The sequence below is a fragment of the Helicoverpa armigera genome, chromosome 15 (assembly GCF_030705265.1).
Source record: "Helicoverpa armigera isolate CAAS_96S chromosome 15, ASM3070526v1, whole genome shotgun sequence".
NCBI classification, from domain to species: domain Eukaryota; kingdom Metazoa; phylum Arthropoda; class Insecta; order Lepidoptera; family Noctuidae; genus Helicoverpa; species Helicoverpa armigera.
In genome coordinates this window covers 972,756-994,509 of record NC_087134.1, presented here as the reverse complement: position 1 = coordinate 994,509, position 21,754 = coordinate 972,756, and the positions used below count along the sequence as shown (strand labels likewise).

At 40.9% G+C, this 21,754-nt stretch overlaps 5 protein-coding genes across 7 annotated transcripts in view; 2 read left to right on the top strand and 3 right to left on the bottom strand.

The window, feature by feature from the left end:
* Window positions 1-644: 644 nt before the first annotated feature.
* On the bottom strand, window positions 645-2,313 carry LOC135117864 (uncharacterized). Its single transcript, XM_064038241.1, has 2 exons — window positions 1,383-2,313; window positions 645-1,288 (listed from the first exon to the last, which is right to left on the bottom strand). Exons 1-2 carry the CDS (start codon window positions 2,311-2,313, stop codon window positions 645-647), a joined length of 1,575 nt encoding a protein of 524 aa, XP_063894311.1.
* A 2,353-nt stretch (window positions 2,314-4,666) lies between these two features.
* LOC110382417 (dolichyl-diphosphooligosaccharide--protein glycosyltransferase subunit 4) lies at window positions 4,667-6,746 on the bottom strand. The gene is made up of 3 exons (XM_021343016.3): window positions 6,584-6,746; window positions 6,162-6,286; window positions 4,667-4,754 (listed from the first exon to the last, which is right to left on the bottom strand). Exon 2 carries the CDS (start codon window positions 6,269-6,271, stop codon window positions 6,167-6,169), a length of 105 nt encoding a protein of 34 aa, XP_021198691.1. The 5' UTR covers window positions 6,272-6,286; window positions 6,584-6,746; the 3' UTR covers window positions 4,667-4,754; window positions 6,162-6,166.
* Window positions 6,747-6,898: 152 nt separating this feature from the next.
* On the top strand, window positions 6,899-9,777 carry LOC110382416 (uncharacterized). The gene is made up of 2 exons (XM_021343015.3): window positions 6,899-7,190; window positions 7,598-9,777. The coding sequence occupies exons 1-2, from the start codon at window positions 7,056-7,058 to the stop codon at window positions 9,068-9,070; spliced, it is 1,608 nt and encodes a 535-aa protein (XP_021198690.1). The 5' UTR covers window positions 6,899-7,055; the 3' UTR covers window positions 9,071-9,777.
* Window positions 9,778-11,305: 1,528 nt separating this feature from the next.
* Window positions 11,306-21,754, top strand: part of LOC110382414 (nucleoporin SEH1) — a 383,605-nt gene continuing 373,156 nt past the window's right edge. The window contains exons 1-9 of one of the 2 annotated variants that reach the window (XR_010277203.1): window positions 11,306-11,530; window positions 11,908-12,064; window positions 12,361-12,514; window positions 12,649-12,756; window positions 13,019-13,135; window positions 13,416-13,574; window positions 14,015-14,178; window positions 15,249-15,403; window positions 18,509-18,569. Coding sequence is in view for 1 of the 2 variants with exons in the window: in XM_021343013.3 (XP_021198688.1) it covers window positions 11,396-11,530; window positions 11,908-12,064; window positions 12,361-12,514; window positions 12,649-12,756; window positions 13,019-13,135; window positions 13,416-13,574; window positions 14,015-14,178; window positions 15,249-15,391 (1,137 nt within the window). In the remaining variant the exon portion in view is untranslated. Of the gene's footprint in view, window positions 11,531-11,907; window positions 12,065-12,360; window positions 12,515-12,648; window positions 12,757-13,018; window positions 13,136-13,415; window positions 13,575-14,014; window positions 14,179-15,248; window positions 15,404-18,508; window positions 18,788-21,754 lie in introns of those variants that run through there. The other variant, XM_021343013.3, reaches the window with a different exon arrangement.
* On the bottom strand, window positions 15,572-21,747 carry LOC110382413 (serine/threonine-protein kinase MARK2). Of its 2 annotated transcripts, none has more exons than XM_021343009.3 (11): window positions 21,122-21,747; window positions 20,494-20,622; window positions 20,139-20,311; window positions 19,939-19,997; window positions 19,512-19,641; window positions 18,971-19,119; window positions 17,888-18,039; window positions 16,904-17,670; window positions 16,733-16,837; window positions 16,358-16,418; window positions 15,572-16,188 (listed from the first exon to the last, which is right to left on the bottom strand). In XM_021343009.3, the coding sequence occupies exons 1-11, from the start codon at window positions 21,254-21,256 to the stop codon at window positions 16,087-16,089; spliced, it is 1,962 nt and encodes a 653-aa protein (XP_021198684.3). In that variant the 5' UTR covers window positions 21,257-21,747; the 3' UTR covers window positions 15,572-16,086. The 2 variants fall into 2 exon arrangements, with proteins under 2 accessions (XP_021198684.3, XP_021198686.3); XM_021343011.3 differs by having other exon boundaries at window positions 16,733-16,819; window positions 21,122-21,745.

Genomic DNA, 21,754 nt, shown 5'->3' with positions numbered 1-21,754 from the left:
TGCGTCTAGTCTCTGAAATCTTGACTAACTTCTTAACGTTAGTGACTGGGCAAAGCTTAGAATCTTGGTGCTTCATGAGAAGCCAGCCTGATTGTCTATGAGAACTTGTGTCTGTTTTTGAGCCAAATTTTGGCCAGAATGTTACTGTGTCCTCAGTTTCAGCATATCCTTGATCACCAAGCTCCAAAAGTGTAAGATCATGCAACCTTCGGCCAGATGCAAGTAAAAGAATCAATGCAGTGTGTCTGCTTTGATAAAAAAGAGTGTCTGGAAATTCTGAAGACTTTAACCACTCATACAATATTTTAACATCCCATACTGGTAGCTTTGCTGGGCGTGGTTTAGCTAGACTCACTGCCTTTAAAACCTGCTGAACGAAAAAATTTTTGGCCAAGTTCTCAACCCTAGGTGCACAGTAAGTTGAGACAGCAGACTTGTGCAACATTACCGTGCTGTATGCAAAACCTTTCTCTAAGTATAAATTAGCTAAAATCTGGCTAGGTCCTTGCCCTCTGGGCACTTATTATCCACTCCATGGGATTCACACCAAAGTATCCATCTTTTTAAAGGTGCACTATACGTATTAATAGTGGAGGGGCGCCAGCTACTTCTCAACAATCTTTGTTCGTCCGTGCTCCAGTCCTTTACTTGATCTCCCCACCCCCAATTTTCCAAGCCTGAAGTACCAGCTTGTCCACTGACGGTGGAGGTAGTCCCGTCGTCCTGTCCAGCAGCACCTCCCTCAGGTTCTCTATGGGAAGTGGGGGTACTTGCGCGCGTGTCTTCAGGTCGGGAAACCAAAAGCACTGGGTCCACTGTGGCGCTATCACAAAGTATGTCCCTCTTGCCTTGTTCAGATGTGCCAGAACCCTGGGCATCATGCTTGGAGGTGGAAATACCCAAGCTGTCTGAAAGTCCCAAGTTTGGCTGAAGGCGTCGCAGAACTCTGCGGAGCCATCCCTTGAGTCTAGACTGACATACCTTGAAACTACTGCCGTGTCTCTTGTAGCGAAGAGATCTATTTCTGGAACCCCCCATTGTCTGAACACTGCCTCCGTGGCTGGTGGCAGCAGGTGCCACTCGGTACTGACTTTCCCCTTGACAGGCAATCTGCAATACCGTTTAGGTTTCCTGGCAGGTGGTGCGCTGTCAGCGTTATGTTCAGCCGACAAGTCAACTCTAACAACTGGGTTGTTAGGCCTAACAGCTTCAAGGACCGAGTCCCGCCCTGATTCCTTATGTACGCTACTAGAGTCCGATTGTCGGTCTGAACCAAAATGTGGGCATTCTGTAACAATGACCCTGTGACCTTATTACCGCATAAACGGCATACATCTCTTTTAGGTTCGAGTGCCAGGCTTTTTGGTTCGTGGCCCATTTGCCTGAGAGATACTTGCTGTTTAGACTTGCTCCCCAGCCCGCATCCGCTGCGTCTGTGGTCAAGAAATGCGTTACCTCTTTCTTGAGTAACGGGTTTGGACAGCCCTCTACTGCTTCCAACCACCACCGGAAGTCCTCTCGCACTCCGGAACTCAAGTTTCTCTTCTGGTTTCTCCGGGAGAACTTTCTCAGGAAGAGTTGGGCCTTTCGACAGTGAAGACGGCCCTGGGGAATCGCATAGTTGGCGAAGTTTAGTTTTCCCAACACGCTCTGCAACTCTCTTAACGAGCAGTTGTCCCGCTTTAATAGCTTTGTCAGGGAGGCTTTTATTCCTTCTACTTTTCTGATGGGCAAGGCGATTGTTAGGTACTGAGTATCCCAGACCAGGCCCAAGTATTCCAACCTGTGTGTTGGTTCCGTCACCGACTTCTGGTAATTCACGTGCCATCCCAAAGACTCCAAGACGGCCAACGTTTCCGCAACTTGTGCCATTAACTTGGATCTGTCCTGACAAGCTAGGAGGAAGTCGTCCAAATAGACCAAAAGACGAATGCCTCGATTCCTGAGGATCTCTGCCACCCAGTTTGAGACTGCCGCAAATACACGAGGCGCCGATGATAGGCCAAATGGCAGAGCAGTTAACTGGAGAATTTCTCCATTGTAAACAACCCTCAAAAACCGTCTGTGAGTCTCCGCGACACACAAATGGAAATAGGCTTGGTGAAGATCAATCTTCACTAGCCAGTCGTTTGCTTGAAGAAAGGTAACTATGTCTAATTGTGAAATTAGGTAAAAATGCTTTGTGGCTATGTACCTGTTCAAAGCCTTGAGGTCGAAGATGGGTCTCAATCCCCCATCCGCCTTCTTTATTAAAAACATTTTTGAGAAGAAACCGGGATCCACCACTGCTGGCTTCTCCAGGATGCCCTGCATCTTTAAATCCTGAATCACTCTTGTCATTTCCAGGGAAACTTTGGTGGCTATACACTTTAAAAGTTCTGACCGGGTATGTCAGGGAGGTTTGCTTCTGAATGGCAAGCGGTAATTGGCTATAGTGTTTAAAATGAACTGGTTTGCTCCCAACTGAGCTTATCTCTCTGTGGAGAATTTTAGGCAACCTCCTCTGAACACCGGTGAGAGTCATTCTTCTTTAGATCTGGTGGACTTATCGTTATTGGCTGTGTTAGTGGAACGTTGACGAAAGGGCCGGTTTTTATTAGAAGTATGCTTAAATTTCTTATCAAACTTTCTAGACTTATTTTTAAAATTATTTTTTTTATTTTGAAAGGGCTCACCCCGCTCTGTAACTTTCCTTTCCTTGAGGTAGGTTGGAGTATTCAGCCAGACCTGAGACCCTCCGAGGGACTGTATAATAGGCTGTAGTGCCTCTCTGCTAAATAAATGTTCAGCACTAGGTGGAACATTCCTCAATGTGTTCCTAAGGTTCGTATTTGAAATTTCTTTCAAAATCCTGTCCCGCCTAACCTCAATAGATTCAGATCGTTTTCCACAAATAATTTGCATTGTGGTCTCTGAATTTTTGTAACTCGAAGACCCAGGTCCAAAAATCTCAGACATTTTGTCCACCAATGACTTAGGGTTCAAATTAGTTGGATCCGCTAGCCCAATCTACAATATTCTGTAAACCCGATTTCAACAATTGTCTTTGCTCTAAGACTTTGTTAGATATACCAGCTAAAACATTTCAGTAGCAGCTAAATAATCCTTATTCTTATTAAAGTGACACAACTCATCATTGACCATAAGGCCTGTAAATCCTGGGGTTGCAAGGCAACCTTGCAAAGCTTGCTTGTATCTAATGCCCTTCCAAGCCTGCGAGTCAAATTGTTGCAGCTTATTTAACTCATTAAACCTATCCTTATCACTAGGTGGAATATTTTTCTTACTGTCTATCTCGGTGCTTAAGGCACCCAAATTTAGAGAGAGCGACTCGGGCTGTGCCGGCAAAGTAATAAATTGTTCCGCACAACTGTCCTTAGCAGCAGAAGGCTGCGAGCTCGTTATTGTACTATTTGGCGCTGCCCTACCATTATAGCAGTAACCTGACTGATATAAACTCAAGTAATTAGACAAATACGCCATTTGCGACATCAAAGTATCAACACGAGGATCGGTACGGACATGTTTAGACTTGTACTTACGGTTCCTCGCCGACGCACGAGAACGCTTATTAGGCAAGGGCGAAGCCGTGCCCTCCTCAAACTCCGAGGATGAGGAGGAACTACTTTCCAACGCCTTCGAGCTTGTCGACGACGATTGCCCTCCATCCGGAGCGGCCGCGTCTCGCTCGCGGTTCTCGCACGTATTACTCACCGAGTCCATTTTATTATATAAACTGCCGTGTTTTCTACAGAAAAAGCACTGAAAAACTCACTTTTACACTGACTTTTTAAACTTTTTGCAGTTGACAAAAAAATTTTCATGCGTTTTGAACGAATCACAAGAATGCAATGGCGCCGGTTGAAAATTTGGCGGTAAAGTATGACAGATAGCCCTGTGGTGACAGAAATTGGGAGGATATTCTCGATTTGTATACAGATATGACTGATATTCTCGATATTTTCACAGAATCATAGGACTGCTTCTTCACATCATTGCTGTGTTTTCGAAGACATATAATAGCTTTTTTTTAATAGTTTGATGGGTGGGCCAGTTTGTTTGTTTTGTATTATGTACATTAAACTTTATGGTGATAATGGGCTCCGTCACTCGTCACATTTGTCAGTACCATCGACATCGGAACATAGTCGTAGCGTAGTAGGTCCTGTAGATTTGAAGTCTTATTACGAAGACTGGGATTTGGTGCTCAAGTCAAGGAAAATGCAGCGACACGTCGAAATAACTAAACATGTATTTTTTGTTCTACTGATAAAATTCTACTTTGTGCAATAGATAGTTCAATCTTTCGTTTTCTATGAAACCCGTGTTTGAAACGAAGACCCCAGCGCCATCTCTTGTTTCTTTTATTTACTAATTAAAGAAGCATAGAAATAACTGTCTGTCTGGCTTTCACATCAAAATATGGAAACCAATCAAAACAAGTTTGGCACTTAGATAGTCTAGCTAGCTAGTGCCTGAGAAAGGACAGAGGCTACTTTATTATCTGGGTGCAGGTGATAAATGATTCCCAAAGGCCAGTATTCATCAGACTCTGTTGATAGTCTTTATGACATATTTAAGAAGTTCACCACACTGTGAATGCATATAAAACTTACTTTGCAATAACAAGTTAGGTTTGGCTAGGTTTAATAAAATAAAAGGGGAATATAGTGTACTTAATTTATTTACATCCTAAATATTACATAGATGGAATATAATTAAAACATTGCTTTAGCCGATATGATGGGGTCTACCTGAAACAAAAAATAAACCTTCATTAAAGGATATTTTAGCAATCAGAGCTACCTGAAATATAATAATATTTTTTTAACAGCAAGAAAAATAAATTAGTGTTTTTTTTTTGGTTTTCCAGCGTGATACAAACTTTGTCAACATTAATTCACCAGAAAAATAATGGGTACCCATATATATTAGGTCTGCTTATTTTAGGACTAGATGACATTATGTGAATATGTAAGAAAGGACCATGGGCAAAAATGTATGAAGCCTGGGCTCACCCACCAACAGAGATGAGACCACTTTGAATATACTTGTAAAGCACTAAATATAAAGATTTAAACTCATTTTTGAGAAGAATCCATGGGGTTATTTTGCTATAAATATTTTTCTCCGACCATAAATAAACTAATATTCTGCAAAAAGTTGTGCTGTTATGGCATTGTAGGTTTTGTTATTGAACGCCTTTAACTAGTTTTAATTCCAGGTTTAATGTATACATGAAAAAAAAAAACAGCTGCTATCAGTTAAAAATATTTTTGTTAACATTTCAATCAATATCAATAATAATGTCATCTAAATATCCTGCCGGTGGATTAAATTGTGTGTGCCTGCCTAACCCTAGATATCATATTATTGAAATGATATGAGCACAACTTCCTACTGTGCGTCTACCTATTAGACACGAGCAGTAATACTGAGCGATGGCATCTCGACACATTTCGTTTCTGTTAACCAGAATGTATACGTAATATGAACGTGCACGAACATGTCTTGACTATATCCTTCCTCTTAACAGCCAAATCGGTCTAGGAGTCTCCGAGTAATCGGTGAACATACAAAAAAAAGAACTTGACGAATTGAGAACTCCTCCTTTTTAAGAAGTCGGTTAATAATATAAATCCTGCGAATTAAGCGCACTACAACTCCTAACAATCGTCTTTTTCTACAAAACCTATTTAGGTGCATATCTTTTTTTTGCCATGGAATTGAAGGTAGTGCCCATAGTAACAATTTTAGTACAAACAAAAACCTTCACAACGGCATATGCTATAACTCTGTTGGACAATGAGCCCAATTTGTCTCATGGTCCTTTTGAAATCATAGTGGCTGACAGGTGAACTAGGCCTGGTTCCTATAAACATAAAGAAACATTCATCATCCACCTATGAACAAAGTTGATTGTTTCTTTATTTGTATAGGAACCGAGCACATCAGTAGCCATCGTATTAGTTGAGCAAAACTGCCACTGCCGCTTATGAGCATAGTTAATCAGTACTTCAAACTCTAAACTATAATAATTTTTTTTTCTTCATGCTGGCTGCATGGTTCCAAAGAGTTGGTCTTAGGGGAAGAACTGGCAAGAAACTCTACAGACACCGCATTTTATGGTCCAGAAGATATTTTCGGTCTTATTATATTACCTGTTTCACTTAGTGCTGTTAGCATTGATGTAGTGGTACAGGATTACTAGTAAGAAGATGGAGACTCCCAGGATGTTGGAGAACACGGCTAATTGGATGTCGGTGATCATGATGACTGATTGTAGCTGGAAAGTAACAGTAATTTTGTTAACCTTTTGTATAGATTATCTTAATGGATGGATGGATACGTGGGGTTTAGGCTAAGGTTCAAATTAGTTTATTTTACGGTCATTTTGGATATACATTTTCTAAGGTTTACATGAAAATGAACAGCTCCTAAACGATACTTTGACGCCACCCTGGGTCTCTTCGCCGAGTGCGCAATGTACAGGTTGTATAGTATAAGTAAAGGCGAAGTTCTGTATATTCAATCTTTAGTAGTAAGAAAATTAACTCGATCTGCTTATTCTGGAAATACTTACATATTTGCAGCGAATTAATTAAAATATTAGCACGAATTTCGGCCACCGCAATAAAAACAAGTACACGTCAGTCGGACACACAGATAAAAAATATTCAATGATAACGCAGAACACTAAAATAAATTACAATAAAACAAGTTGAAAATTAATATCATCATGAATTTTTAGTAATTACGCTTACATTTTAATTCATTCTGATCATATACTGAAAATATTAATTATTTCAAAATAAAACACGAACGAACGGACGAAGAAAAAAAAAACTTCCTTGTAACCATTTCACATATTCCCATAAATTATTTTTACGTTGGCAACAATCGGCAAAATTTTGTCAAAGTTGTCAAAATTTTACGTTTTCAATTTGTTTTCAGCGACTTTGTTTATTATGTTAATTTAAAAGCTATATTCAATTAAAGCATTTTAGAGGGGAAAGCTCCTGTCTGTAACCGGGCTTTTTACTGTAAGCATAAGAATGTATTTCTCCTCTATAAGTTCCCGGTTACTCTTATACGATACCAACAGTTGGGATTTGAAAAAAAGTTACTGGTGTTATGAAGGGATACTGCGGGATATATCCTGGAGCGATGATAGCAAATATCTGTTGCAGGTACGTACCGTAAATTTTTAATGTAATAATGTAGATACTGGAAGAAAAATAGGTGCCCATTGATGTTAGGTAACTCTCAGAATATTCCTCAGCATGTTTCTATAGCTTTAGTTAGGTCAATTATAATGTCTGGGTGTGCCAAGTACTGCATTGTTCGACGGCACACAATGGTTGTTATTAATGGAACATGTTAATAGATTATGCAACCAAAACTATTGATAATGAATAAAGGATAGTTCCATTATTAAATTGATACCAAGCATTTCCCTGTCTTCAATATAAAAAAATATAATACATTTTATTGCATTTTCTCTGATTTTTATGTTATATTTAAAAAGACGACTGACCAAATAATTCACCTATTCAAATTTCTTATGTTGATGTAATGTCCAATGTATTTTTTTTAGGTCAATTCTAAGGGTGTAGTAGAAATACTAAGTCCAGCTGATCATGACATCAGAACTCTCCAGCACATACCACTGAAAGACACCTGGTCGGCCAGCTTCCACCGAGAGGGTCACCGTAACATCGCCATCGGCACCAGAAGTGGTAATGTCATGATATGGGACACTAAAAATAAAAATATCACAAAAACATTCCCAACACCATCCCAACAATCGTGTGTGAACTTTGTCAGCTACAATGCCAAGAACACCAGTCTTGCTGCTTCTATGCAAAATGGAGATACCGTTATCTACGGTCTTGTTTCAAACATTCCTGTGCTGACAGTGAAGCTTTCCTGCTCTAAAAGTATCTCTGCAATGAAGTTTCATCATGAGAGTCGATCTTTACTCGGTCTAGCCACTGATGAAGGCCACATTGTCATCCGTGACATTACCACCAACAAAGATAAAGCCTTCTTTGAAAATGTCCATGCGTCACCTGTCAGTGACATTGCATATTCTCTCATAAATAGAGATGTATTGCTGTCCACTGGGTATGATAAAATCATGCATGTTTATGATGTAAGATTACAGAATGTTGTATCTACAATAAGAACTTCATACACTCTAACCTCTTTAGCGATTAATGCTGATAACCAAGTTGCTCTTGGAACTAAGAATGGTGTGGTGCTGGTGTATGATCTCAGAGACCTCACGTGTCCCACTAAAATATTGAAAGGCCACGAGGAAGAAGTACACAAGGTAGCATTCCAACCAATAAGAAGAAGGATGGTATCAACTGATATAAGTCTTAGGGAAGATACAGTGGAGGTAAACCAGTCTCCACAAAAGCTTGGTTCTCCGGTGCGACATAGAACTTCAGATATGTTCTTTGTCTCTGATTCTCCACCAAGAAATAACTTGGATGTGTCACCTCAGAGTGGTGATGCAAAAGCAGACTCCTTCCTTGTCATGATGGGTCTTGATAAATCTAATGAGATTGAGGAAGATGTTAATAAATCTACAGAATTTGAGAGGAAGAGTGACAGACATGATTTGAGGTACCGACAATTGGATGCAGAAAAAAATATTAGCAAGATATCAACTCCAATAAACAGCCGGACAACTGAGAACTTGGTATTTCCTTCACCTGTCATAGTGAATGGGGCTCCAGATGATGGAAGGGGCTCCAATGTTAATCTTTCACTTCTAAAGCCATCTAACTCAACCCAAGGTTTGGCTGTGGAATCAAAGGCAGTTGAAGAGTTAAAGGATTTCATCAAGTTGACCCTTGCTGATGTGGCTGATGATAACAGGAACTATTTCCTCCATATTATGATGGCTCTAACTAAACAGAAGTTGTACTTAGAGAAGCAACTGTCTGGGATGACTGAGCAATTACAGAATATGAATCATATTCAAAATGCTTTAGTTGAAACAAATAGAAAACTCGCATTTGAAATTGATCAGCTTAAAGCTAGACAGAGTTATTTATAACTTTGTAAAAACATTCAAAATTTAGGGTAATAAATGTTTGATTTATTCAGTATGCAGAATTTAAATTTCATGATAGATTAAAAAATAAAGGTTTTGATTCCAATAAAAACTGCATAGCACTGAATGACTCTACATTTAATACTGGCATAAGTAGATATTAGGTGCGCTCTTTTTGTTCAAATGCATTATACCCACGCCTCCCTAATTCTTCTATAATATTCAAAACTCTATTTATGCTCTCTATATCCTAAAAGGGTACCTACTCTGTCTAGCGAAAAAAATATAATGTTGAATCTCGAAGTATTCATAAACCCTAAATCTAAAAAAAATAATACTTAGGTAAATTATTGATAGCCATGAAATGTATCACAAATTTAAAATTATTTAAATTGTTATAGTGACTGATAAAAAGGATTAACCATTCCTAAAAATACGTATATAGTGCCAAATCTGTATTGTATAATAATAATAATGAATTTGCTTGTTTGAAACTGGCTAGTTTTCGTAAACCAGTTAATCTGTGCCATTAGAGAAAATGTTACGTTTTACAATGTACCATTAGTATTTTATTAGTGGACAATAATAAATATCAATTTACAATTTAATTTGTTCGTACTCTAATGCTGTGAAAGTGCATTTCGTTGTTGTTAGTTTGATTGTTAATAGTTACATAAGTAGATGTGGATTCAATAAACCGTTTTCTAACATGTCGCTCTTTTATTCAGAGAGAATTAACAAAAAAAAATTATTAGTCTGATATCTGTACCCAAGGAAATACATGGTATACTTTCAGCTTATCTTCTTTCCCTTTAACTGCCTGCTAAATAATATCGAAATTGGTTCAGCCATATAAATTATTCTCATGTAGTTTCATCAAAATCCGTTCAGCCGTTTGCGCGTAAAGGAGTAACAAACATACGCACAAACTTTCGGCTTTATAATATTAGTATGATTAATTGATCACCGATTAAATTTTGTCGTTTTAAATTGGTCTAGCTAGTAGAAAACAGTCGAACAAAATAATTTCTCTAGGTAATTAGCATTCTTATAGGTGTGCGTGAGAAATATAATTTTGTAAGATTGACTAATGGAATCGATGTAAATCACGCGAACTCGTCTAAAGCGTGTCATAATTAAATGATCACGAATTACCGCAATGCAGATCCGTAAAGATTGAAAACCCGTGACTAAATTGAGGTACCTACGCTTAATAGGTAAATGGTATGTGTCTATTAAAATCAGGGCCCCGATTCTCCTAAGTTAATAATGTCAAAATCTAATAGAAATCGAATCGCAATATGATCGTAATAGCAGTTTTAACCATATCGGGCATTCCGCTACTAATAAAAGACCAATCGTATTCGATTGACATTTGATTGGTGTGCGATTGGTCTGTTATTTTGATGATTTTGGTCTTTAAGGTAGTTTGCTGTACAATAATTCTGCAATCGTAAATCATTTGCAGACAAAATGATTCATTATTGAATGATAGAACAGGATGAAAACGTTTATTTCAAAGAAAAAATAGCGGAATGCCACATACGCTTCAATCGTAATCGAGTCGGGATTGGATCTCAGTCGAATCGAGTCGAACGTCAATCGAATGGCGCTTAAGTAAAATTAGGAGAATCGAGCCCCAGATCTGCAGCCGTGGCCAGCGTTGAAGTTGCGGATAGATAGATTATGGGAATACCCACAACTCTAATTTACTTCTATCGTCTCCTTTGTGTAGGTACAATTACTATGTTAGCCCTTATATACTTCCCTACATATTTCCTTATGTACTTCCCCGATGCACTCCTTAATCGCATGGATGTGCCCTTTTTCCAGGGAAGACTTGGGGGTGAGGGGGCTAAGTCTATGGGCCCTATGGCCGGATCCTGATCTACGCGAAAGATAAATGTAGCTGCTACTTTCGCATACTCTCCACTCTTTTAAATAAGTATTTATATCTATTTAGTAAAATATACGATTGTTTTAATTTGCCACTTTTTTCTTTCCTTTATTTATAGTTTTTAACACTGACTTCAACTTCAAGCGGTACACTGAAGTGGTTTTCATTCGAAAATTCAATTTTCCAGTTTTTTTCCATTAAAATAAAATAGCCGCTATAGATTTTAGTGATTTATTCTTTACTTGATCTACAAGTGCTAAGGTAAATAAATAAATAAGTACAGTGAACACCGTCCGTCAACACCTATGGTCAACACGGACAACAACACTCAATAAATTAAACGCAATTTTGACAGTTGATAAAGTCATGCGAATCTGTGTGTATGTTAGCAAGTGTAGTTTTGAATTTTATTTTAAGTTTTGTACTGCAAAATGGGTGAATTAACTGCAACAAATTTGTTCGAATCACAAACGATATTTGCTGATCACAAGGACTTGATTCACGATGTCGCATACGACTTCTACGGCGAAAGAATGGCTACTTGTTCAAGCGACCAGTATGTGAAGGTAGGAGTTGTTAGCAAACAAAACGGCGGTAACCTATTGTATTGGACGAAACGACGAAAATAAATCCTCCATAAATAAATGTGATATTCTGTGAATTCTTTTAAAATGTTTGACATGATTATTTTCTTCTAAAAAACGAAACAGATGGCGATTATCGACTTGCGTCTAAACAGATTGTAAACATACGCTTTACACATAACAATAATCTTCGCTGCAGTATTTATTCTGGTTTATAAAGCCTACCTACCTACCTACCTACTAAACCCACAGCCTATTTGTAACTTTTAATAAAATTTTAAGATATACAAACTGTTTAATTTAATGTTAAAAAGTCATGAGTAACTTTTGTTTATTGGATTATCAATGTTGTTTTCAAGGTGTGGGATTCAGACGGGCAAGGTGGCTGGCGGCTCACGGCGAGCTGGAAGGCTCACCATGGGTCAGTGTGGAAGGTCACATGGGCACACCCTGAGTTTGGTCAGGTCATTGCCACTTGTTCGTTTGATAGAACTGCCGCTATATGGGAGGAAGTTGGTGAGTATTCTATTCAGATAGACAAATAAATTAAGTCTAGTGTCATAAGCTGAAATTGCTGCTGTTAAACTGGATGCTATGTTCCTCATTCTCTATTACTCTTCTTCATTATAACTATTTGTTTTTTGGTTGGCCATCAATAATCCTTCAGTTAAATATTTTGGTAAAAATAATATCTGTGGCATGGTGTTTATAGGACCAATAACAACAACCATTATTTTCAGTAATGAATCAGCATACATACTTGTTTATATATTTTGTTTACAATAATAATATTAAGGTCTTCATATTTTTAGGTGACACAGCAGCATCTGGATCAGAGAAGGGCCTTAGAACTTGGCTGAAGAGGTCCAACCTGGTAGACTCACGGACCTCAGTAACCGATGTAAAGTTTGGACCTAAACATTTAGGGCTACTACTAGTCACATGCTCTGCTGATGGCATTATAAGGTACAGTGACCTTCATTAGCTTCAAAATACCATTTTAAAATAAAAGCCAATACGAAATATTATTTGACCTGATGCAATTAAGTATCTGTAAAAACTATTACAGTACTTATTACGTGATGTATTGTTTTTTCCAGGATATATGAAGCTCCTGATGTAATGAACTTAGCACAATGGACGCTGCAGCATGAGATTCCAACTAAAGTTTCTATAAGTTGCCTCTCTTGGAACCCATCTTTATCCAGGTAAATAAATAACAAAAATTATAGGTAAAACACCACATCCTATATGTTATTTGCTGGGAAGAAGTGGTGGAACAAACTCCCCAGCTACACGTGTCTGACTGTAGGTTAACCTTATCAATCTGGTCTTATTTCAAGACATTTTTCCTTCTATAACATTTACCTATGTTGACTATAGACTGAATTTTTACACTTTAGAAAAACTGCTAGAAAACTGCAAATATCTATGTTTACTAATGTATGAAACATTAATTTGTAATTTCAGAGTGGTGCACCCTCCAATGCTGGCTGTAGGCAGTGATGAGCCGAACACCACCAACGCAGCAGCCAGCGTACAAGGAGACAAAACTACCGCTTGCAATGGAAAAGTTTTTATATATGAGTGAGTTGTTTTTTTTTATATATCTCTTATCTGTACCACGCAAATCATTTCATGTTGAAATCATAACTTTTTATATGTTGTCAAAAGTTGGTCTTTTAATTATTTTTTTTAATGATGGTAAGGTAATCAAAAATCAGATAATTAAGTTAATAATTTCAGCAGAATCAATACAAATATCCCGCCAAATTCTCCAATTTTCCTGCTAAACCGAAAAGAGGTTTCAGCAGTGTTGCCACATTCAAGGTCTCTGCTCAATGTTGCCATTAATAAAATACTCCAGGTACAGCGAATCGTCTCGTCGTTGGACTCGCACAGACTGCCTGTCGTCGGTCCAGGAGCCGGTGAACGACATCGCATTCGCGCCCAACCTCGGCAGATCCTTCCATTTGCTGGCTGTTGCCACTAAAGATGTCCGCATCATCAAGATTGAGCCTATTGCGTAAGTTGTCATCTTCACTTACTAGGGGTTGGTTTTCACTCTAACTGGGTCGTGAAAAGTCAAGCCAGTCAAAGCTTCGCGGATCGAACGATCATAGCGTTAAGCAGTGCTTGTTGCTGATAGGTGACCACCTTTTCATAACGAGTCCTTCCGTGTTTCTGAACGCACAATAAACTAGTGACTCATTTGAACATCTTTGGCAGTCGTTAAGGGTAGTCAGAAGTCAGGAAGTTTGACAACCAGTCTTAACGTAACTGGGTTGAGGAGGCTAAAGTTGCTTTATGTAAAACACTGATACTCAGCGTAGTTGGGAAATGGCTATTGATGATTTTAATCTGATGATAATTTCCACTCTAATTATTTAGTTGCAACTGACTTTAACCGGTGACACATTTACACCCACTTTCTTGACATAAAATCTCTATATGTGCATTTAACAGTGAGTCAGCGGGTACCGGCAACAACGGCAGTGCAGTGCGGTTCAAGTGCGAGGTGGTGGCGGCCTTCGAGGAGCACTACTCGTGCGTGTGGCGAGTGTGCTGGAACCTCACCGGCACCCTGCTGGCCTCCTCCGGGGACGACTGCGCTGTACGCCTGTGGAAGAGTAAGTACTGAACGCGAACTTATATGTCGGAGGCGTCATCAGGAGGGCACTATCGTCCGACATCAGTTTGGGTAATCAAGCAAAGAGATAACTCAAACAAACTCAAAACTCAAACGTTTATTCAAATTAGTCAGAACAAAAGACAGCCCCCAAAACGCCCGCCCTTCGCCACTTCCTACGTGTTCTAGGTGGGGAGAAGAAGTGGCGGAACAAACTCCCCAGCAACACATACCAACCATTACAAAACATTCAAATACCACAAGAACCATACCATAGACCATAATACCATACCATACCATACCATAGAAGAACCACAATTCAAAAATCACAAGACTTACAATAAGTTTAGGTACTACAACGCTAGGCAATAACACCAGGTACACTACACGTAACGAAAGGCAGTAACGCGACAACTCCACGAAGACTCGACGAAGCTTCGACCAAGACTGAGCTAAGACTGAGCTCCGCGGACGCCACGCTGACCGCCACCACTCTGCCAAGCGCGCCAAAATGTTGTTTCACCGGAAACGCCGCTAGAGGGCGCGCTTGCGTGACGTTTAGTGACCGTACTATTGACAGTCTCCGACATATAGATAATTGGTGACCGATTTTTGTAGCAGAAAAATTGCTAATTTATTTTTGCTGGGCGCAAAACCTCATTTTTTATATCTTTTTATCTACGAAATCAATGTGGTCCAAAATTTAATTCTGAAGGGTAGCAATTAGGTAGCAACTCTGGTGGAAAAAAACTTGTAGCTGCAATACATAGAAACATGCGCGCGCCGCGACGGCGGGCGCCCCACTGGAGTCTCGCGCGACGAGCTAGCATATTTATATTATATGGCGCGTTCGTGCGTTCTCATTGGCCGGCGCGGATTGTTCAATACTTTTGCGCCATCTCTTCACACTGGGAAAAGTGACAGCCATCATGATATCAGAAAAGCTGTCACCTTTAGATGCAGAATATCTTCACAACGTCTAACGTTAGCCATCTTCTAACGTTAGCCCTAATATGTAATTTAAGTTCTGGAAATACGGGGTTTGAGCTTAACAAAGTTGTCTGTTTGCAGTGCAATACTTGAACCAGTGGAAGTGCGTGGCGGTGTTCAAGAACGAGCCGCTGCCGGGCGACTCGCCGCCGCTGTGTCGGCCGCACACCACCTACATCCGCATGGCCGCCATGGCCAACCCCTCGCACATGCCCTTCCACTGACACCACGCTACGGTACCATACTACACATAGCATTTATTAGGCCCAAGTCACCGAAAGCAGCAGCGATAAACTTTAACTACATAGGTACTTAAAACTAAGACCAGTATCGCAAGATTTTCAGTTTGCCATTCTGGTGTGACTCGGGCCTTAATAATGTTGTAAATAAAAAAAAAAACTAAATAAACGTAATGCACATCTTATATTAATCTTTCAATAAAATACATGCATACAAGCATAACATAACACTCTATTATTTAGTTTTTAAAATGTAAAACTCATCATTATAAACGTAACAAAAAATACTAGTCCAAAAACGATTGCTTGGAAGTCGATCGTGTACAATAGTAGAACTGCTTCATTCGCTTAACATTACAATAGTGGGTGGCACGCGAAATTTATGTTCCGGCGCACACTTGCGACTAATCGCATGGTTTTAGTTGCGCGACAATCGCAGTGTGTGGCGGCTGCCAACGGGCGATGGTATGGCAACAAGCTTACAAGTAGCCGCCGCCGGACGCCGCGACGATCACTTCTCACTCACATGCGACATTCATTTGGACAATATTTACATGTAATCACAATTTGGGATACTTAGTGACGTGATCTTTTTAACGAGAAAATTTGAGTTTTTTTGATGGTGGTCACATGTGGCAGGTAAGTGAGGGGCGCGTGTCCGGCGGAGGTCAGTTGGTAGGTCACTTCATGGGCGCGGTGCGGCGCAGGCGCTGCAGGTGCGGCTCCTTGGCCACGCGCGTCGAGTACCAGCCCACCTGCGGCAGAGGGAGTAGTGGCCGCTTCTGTAACCATATATACTCCGATTACTTTTCATTTCGGCTTTAAAGGCATTTTTTACACTAAGGTGTTCTTTAGTTCGATATTTCTTTAGTTTCACAGGCAACTTATTTGAAATAGGTGTGAATAATTGTGACATTGTATAGTACTACGCTAGAGTTTATATTCACGTACCGGCATTGCCCTCTCGCTCTTGCAATGACTGTTTGAAGACGAGTGCGGACTTACGATGTTACTGCAAAGTACATAGAAAGTTCATACATATACATACAGTTCTCACAAAGAAAATGTGCATAAAGTATTAAATAAAATTGGTAAATGGTAAATTTCAGCGCAGCCAATCGCGAAATATTCCGTGACAACAAAAAGTTTTGCGCGAATTATAGGTACCTTTGTGTCCAAAAATATAATATTATCGAAAGTTTCGAATTTTGAGAGCTTACGAGTTGAGCGAGTAGCATCGCTATAAATCTTTCGAGCTACCCCGCAATCTACACAGGAGTCACTATTTCCCAATAATAATAATTATTTATAGAACTTATGACTCACCCTAACGAGGCTCGCTTTATAGTTGTCGCATTGCTCTGCAGTAATATTCTGGCGGGCGGCGTCGCCAGCGAGCCGCTCGCTCGCCAACTGTGGCCAAATGCACTTCTATCAATATTACTAGCATCTGGACAAGACAAATTACAAATACAATGAACAGTCATTCTTTCTTACCTCGGCAGGCCATCCCCTGCCTTCCTATAGAACTCGGCGCGTTTATCGCCGACCCTGTTGGGGCAACTGTTGAGTCTGATGCGCTCGTCCTCCAAGCTCACCTTCCTGACGCACGGCATCCTAATATTCTTGGTCCTGGTGATCTTCTTGGCGTCAGTGACGTCTGCGCTGGAATGTTCGTCGATGCTGGGCAGGCGCGGGTCGAGGCCGCAGTCGCCGTTGTCGTACACCTTGTACACGGGCTTCTTCATACCGTACATACTGCACAGCGGGCGGCTCATCGTCCGCGGGCTTTGGCTCTGTAGCTGCGCCTTCTTCGCGGGGAGGGTCTGTTTGGGTGTCAGCTTGGGTGCGTCGGCGTGGGCGATGTACTTGTGGTCGAGCGGGCGCGGCGGCGGGGTGCTGGGGATGCGGATCTTCTGCACCTGCAGCTTGGCGGGCGGCGCGGGGTGCGCGGGGTGCGCGGCCAGCGAGCTGCGCGTGCTGTGCGAGCTGTGCGAGTCGTGGGCGGGCGGGGCGGAGTGGGCGGGGTGCGCGGGCGGCGGCGCGGGGGACTCGTACTGCGCGCGGTAGGGGGGCGGCGAGGGGGGGCTGGGGTCCACGGCGCCGGAGCTCCACAGCAGGTCGGTGCCGGCCACCGCCTGCGCCTGCTGCAAGTGCGTCTTGATGTTGTACATGCCCGCCACGGGGCCGAACGGCTCCGCTTTTATTTCGGCCACCACGTCCATCACAGGCAATGAACATAGTTCCGCTATTTGTCTGTATATCTGCGAACAAACGTTCAGTTTTAGAACAATACGAATTCGGCGCGTATTTAAAGTTGTGGTTAGAATTTAGAAAGATTCTAAAAACCTCTTAAGGTTGTCGTGATTGCCAGTGCCAGATTAAGCAAAAAGGGGTCCCTTAGTATTAAGAGCTGCTGCTCGGGGCCTCCTAATATCCTAATGTGAGGGGCCCGTAAATGGTACTCCCTATATGACGTACCTCTCTGTTGGCGGCAGTCTCCACGGTGCCGTAGGGGTGCGTCTTCATCCTCATGCCGGGTCGCCGCACCCAGCGGTGCCGAGACGCCTCCTCGATCTTCATTCGAAGCTCCACGTTCGGCTCCAACAGATGCTGGATAAACGCCTTGCATTCTGACAGAATTGTTGCTCGAATTATTGCTTTTTAGTTCATAAAGATTAGTCAGTGTTATGATGGGTTGGGTGAAATTGATATATGACTAGAATAACATGTTGATTTCTGACACTTACGTGAATATTAGACATTTAAACAAAACTACTTTTACCGGTTATATAAATATTATTTAAAAAGTAAGAATAGTTTTTTTTTATTTATTTAAATATGCGTATTTATATAAACGTAATGAGTAACAGCCAGTTTCTTCATCAAAAGTAAAAGCCAAAGTAATGTCATAACTAAGTAAAAGTAACGGTGAATTCGTTTTTTCAAGGCTAAAGTAACAGCAAAAGTAGTAGATAAAACGAATTTGACCGTTACTTTTACTTTGACATTACTTTAGCTTTTACTTTTGATGAAGAAATTTTCTGTAAGTAAATGATTCCGTTTCTAAAATAAATGAAGAGCAATATTTTCTTGTTTCAGATACAAGATGCGGTGTAATGGACTGTGAAACTGTTACGCGAACATTTTGTGCATTCTCATAAGTAGACTGTCGGTGAATTCATACCAAAAAGGGTTGAACCCTGCTGTTTTGTAATTTTTGTTAACGAAATATACGCTCAAATATCCAATGTACCACGTTCATATTTTTTATTATTTAAAAAACAATTATCGAGCCTAAAATGCGAATGATGCTCTGATGAATGAAGTCAACACAGCGCGGCTATCCTAACATTGTAAAAAAATAAATAATTATTTCTACTTTATATTTTATTTCGGACTTTTATTTGTTTAAACTGGCATTGTAATGGTGACAGTTCATGGCTGACGTGTGGGAACATAATGCAATTTGCCAAAATCACTTTTAAGGTATTACCGAACACATACGTGTATCTTTGAAGATTAGGTGCGAGCCGCCATTAAGTTTGGCGTATCTGTACTGACCGGGCGTGACGCAGGCGAGCGCGGCGCGCTGCTTGCGCGTGAAGCCGCGCGTGATGGCGGCGCGCAGCTGCGGCCGCGACTTGCCCTCGCCGCCCTCCGCGCCCGTGAACGGCAGCCCGCCCGTCACCATGCCGTACACGATCACTCCTCTGCAAACAAACAGACTGTAACCACCATCCTGTATACAACAAGAGCAACGGAAACCAAGGCCCACAGGCCCCAACAACATACGTCAGTATAACTTCGCCATGAATTATTACGTTCCAATATTTTGTTTAACGAAAAACGGACGTATGTTCTCGGTAAAAATAGGCCTAAATATGAATATTGATTAAAATAAATAATCTTAAGAAGTAGGTAATCGCAAGAATTCCGGCCCTCGTGTTGGGCTCGGGTGTAACACTCGTGCTCGTGGCGAGGAAGCTACTTTTGGAATAGGCAACTAGAATCAAACCTATTTTCAATTTTTGACGTTCGTAAGTGCTTGTAAAGGCCTAAATGAAATAAATGATTTGACTTTGAGGACTGCAAGAAGGTATACATGCTCCATAGGTCAACTTCGGGTCCATATCGGCGGCCGTCCACGAAGAGTTCGGGCGCCGCGTACTCGAGCGAGCCGCACGGCGTCCGCAGCGCCGCACCGCCGCTCCACATATTTGATAGGCCGAAGTCTGTTGAACAAGGACAGTTTTAGGCACAAGCTCTTCTTTAAACCACTGTACCTATACTTAAAAAAAATGTAGTTTAAAAAACACGCTCATCATGTATTGTCATCAGAACTCAGCGCGTGTGCAAAATTTCATCCTAATCGAAGACCGCGAAGTGGGTCAAATTAAGATGACATTATTTTCTTACATAGTTACAATTGAAGCTAAGAGTGTTATAAGATCAAAGTAAATTGACGGTTAAAATGGGCCTCAATATCTTACTAGATTAGCTAAAAATTCAAGAGCACAAAGCATCCTTACCAACAATTTTAATGAATTGCTTAGTACTGTCCAGCATGATGTTTTCCATTTTCAAATCCCTGAAAGCCAAAAGGATTCTGTACCATGCCATTGAGAACAAAAGCAACTGAAGATTAATGAGACGTTAGGATATCATCATAAGCGTGTTAAAGATCCCACTTCAAGCATGTGCATAAAAATAAAGCTGTGAAACATTTTACCGGTGCACAACGCCGCGTGCATGCATATGCTTGACGGCGGAGACGAGCTGCGCAGCCAGGGCCCGCGCGCGAGGCTCGGGCAGGCCCCGTGCGGCCCCCCGGGCCCCCAGCACGTGAGCACACAGGTCCCCACCTCCCGCCGCCTCCATTACCACGTATAAACGCGGCCCATGCTAATGTAATGCATCATAATTCATTTGATTAACTTTGAAATAAGTAGGTAAGTACCTATATTTTGTTTAAAAAATATTTTAATTTTGGTGGCGCTGCATTTTTGGCTTAATGTACTTATCATTATTTGATGTTAACACTTTACTTTTTTGGCAGTACTTCCTGGTATTTGTCATTTCCTTACCATCATAGTTTCGTAAAGTGCCGCGATGCACGGGTGCCGTAGCTTGGCCATGACCCTCGGCTCACGGTGTAGGTTCCGACGAGCATACTCCTCTTTTATACACGTCAAGTCTATGATCTTTATGGCCACCTTTAAAAAAATACACACGATGTAGATTTGAAGTATAAACGTATCTGGCTCTAAAATTCGCGGCATATAGGTACCTACCCACGACACGCATGTTTTCCTAATTTTCTTAGGAGTAAAAAGTGCCCAAGTGGAGGAATCTATTGCTTAGTACTAGCGCAAGGTTTTGTGGTGAGTATTACTTATGTTCATGTTCAGTACTTCTGAATCAGCCGTAGATCACCTTTGGTTCTAGTATACTTGAGAGGTCTAAACCTCTAGAGTTTTAAAACCGGGCGATGAAGTCAGCAGTCTAGTTCGAATTCTCCCGGTGACAAGCTAAAGGCTATGCCAACGAGCCGAGTGGAGATATGACGCGACAGCTCATTAGTGAACCAAGTCAAGGACATCTAATCTTTCACTCAGGGTTACTATCCACATTAGTGAGCCACAATCAACGTATGCCAGCTAGAAGCTACATATGTAGGTCTGATGGGACAATTTGGCAAAACAGTCTACTCACCTTTTTTCCTATAATCCTATGTGTCGCCTCTTCAACTCTAGCAAAGTGCCCTTTTCCCAGGACTTTGCCAGTCATCAGATAATTTCCAACACTATATACTTGTCCCTTATTCCTGGTCATATTGGCAGTCTTCATACTAAACGATACTCACTAATTTCGATTCATAATTATATTATTTCAAACGCGAAAAAAACGTATTTATACTAACAATACAAATCACACGTTTTCTGACACGATTATTATCGTATTTACTTGTAAACGTCATAATAAATGCTTGGGTACCATCTTTTGTTTGGTCTTCGAAATTGGAACTGTTTATTGACGGGAGTGACATTTGATTGGACTATTTTTAACGGCTAAATGTAACCGCCAGTGCCCCTGCACGTTGAACGGCGACACAAAATAGGTTTCTTAATTAGCTCCGCGTTTATTGTCAATCAAAGTGATCAAACGGGCCGACTGACTACCGCGCGCTGCACTCAAAATATGGGCTAGTCGGGTAAAATATTTGTTCCCGGCTACTGAAATTTTTTTAAATTAAAAAGTAGGTGCCTACTACGTTCTTTGATTATAATGGACGACTCCGGAGACCTGTAGTTTTCTGTTCTGTTCCGGAGACAGTTACAGACTACT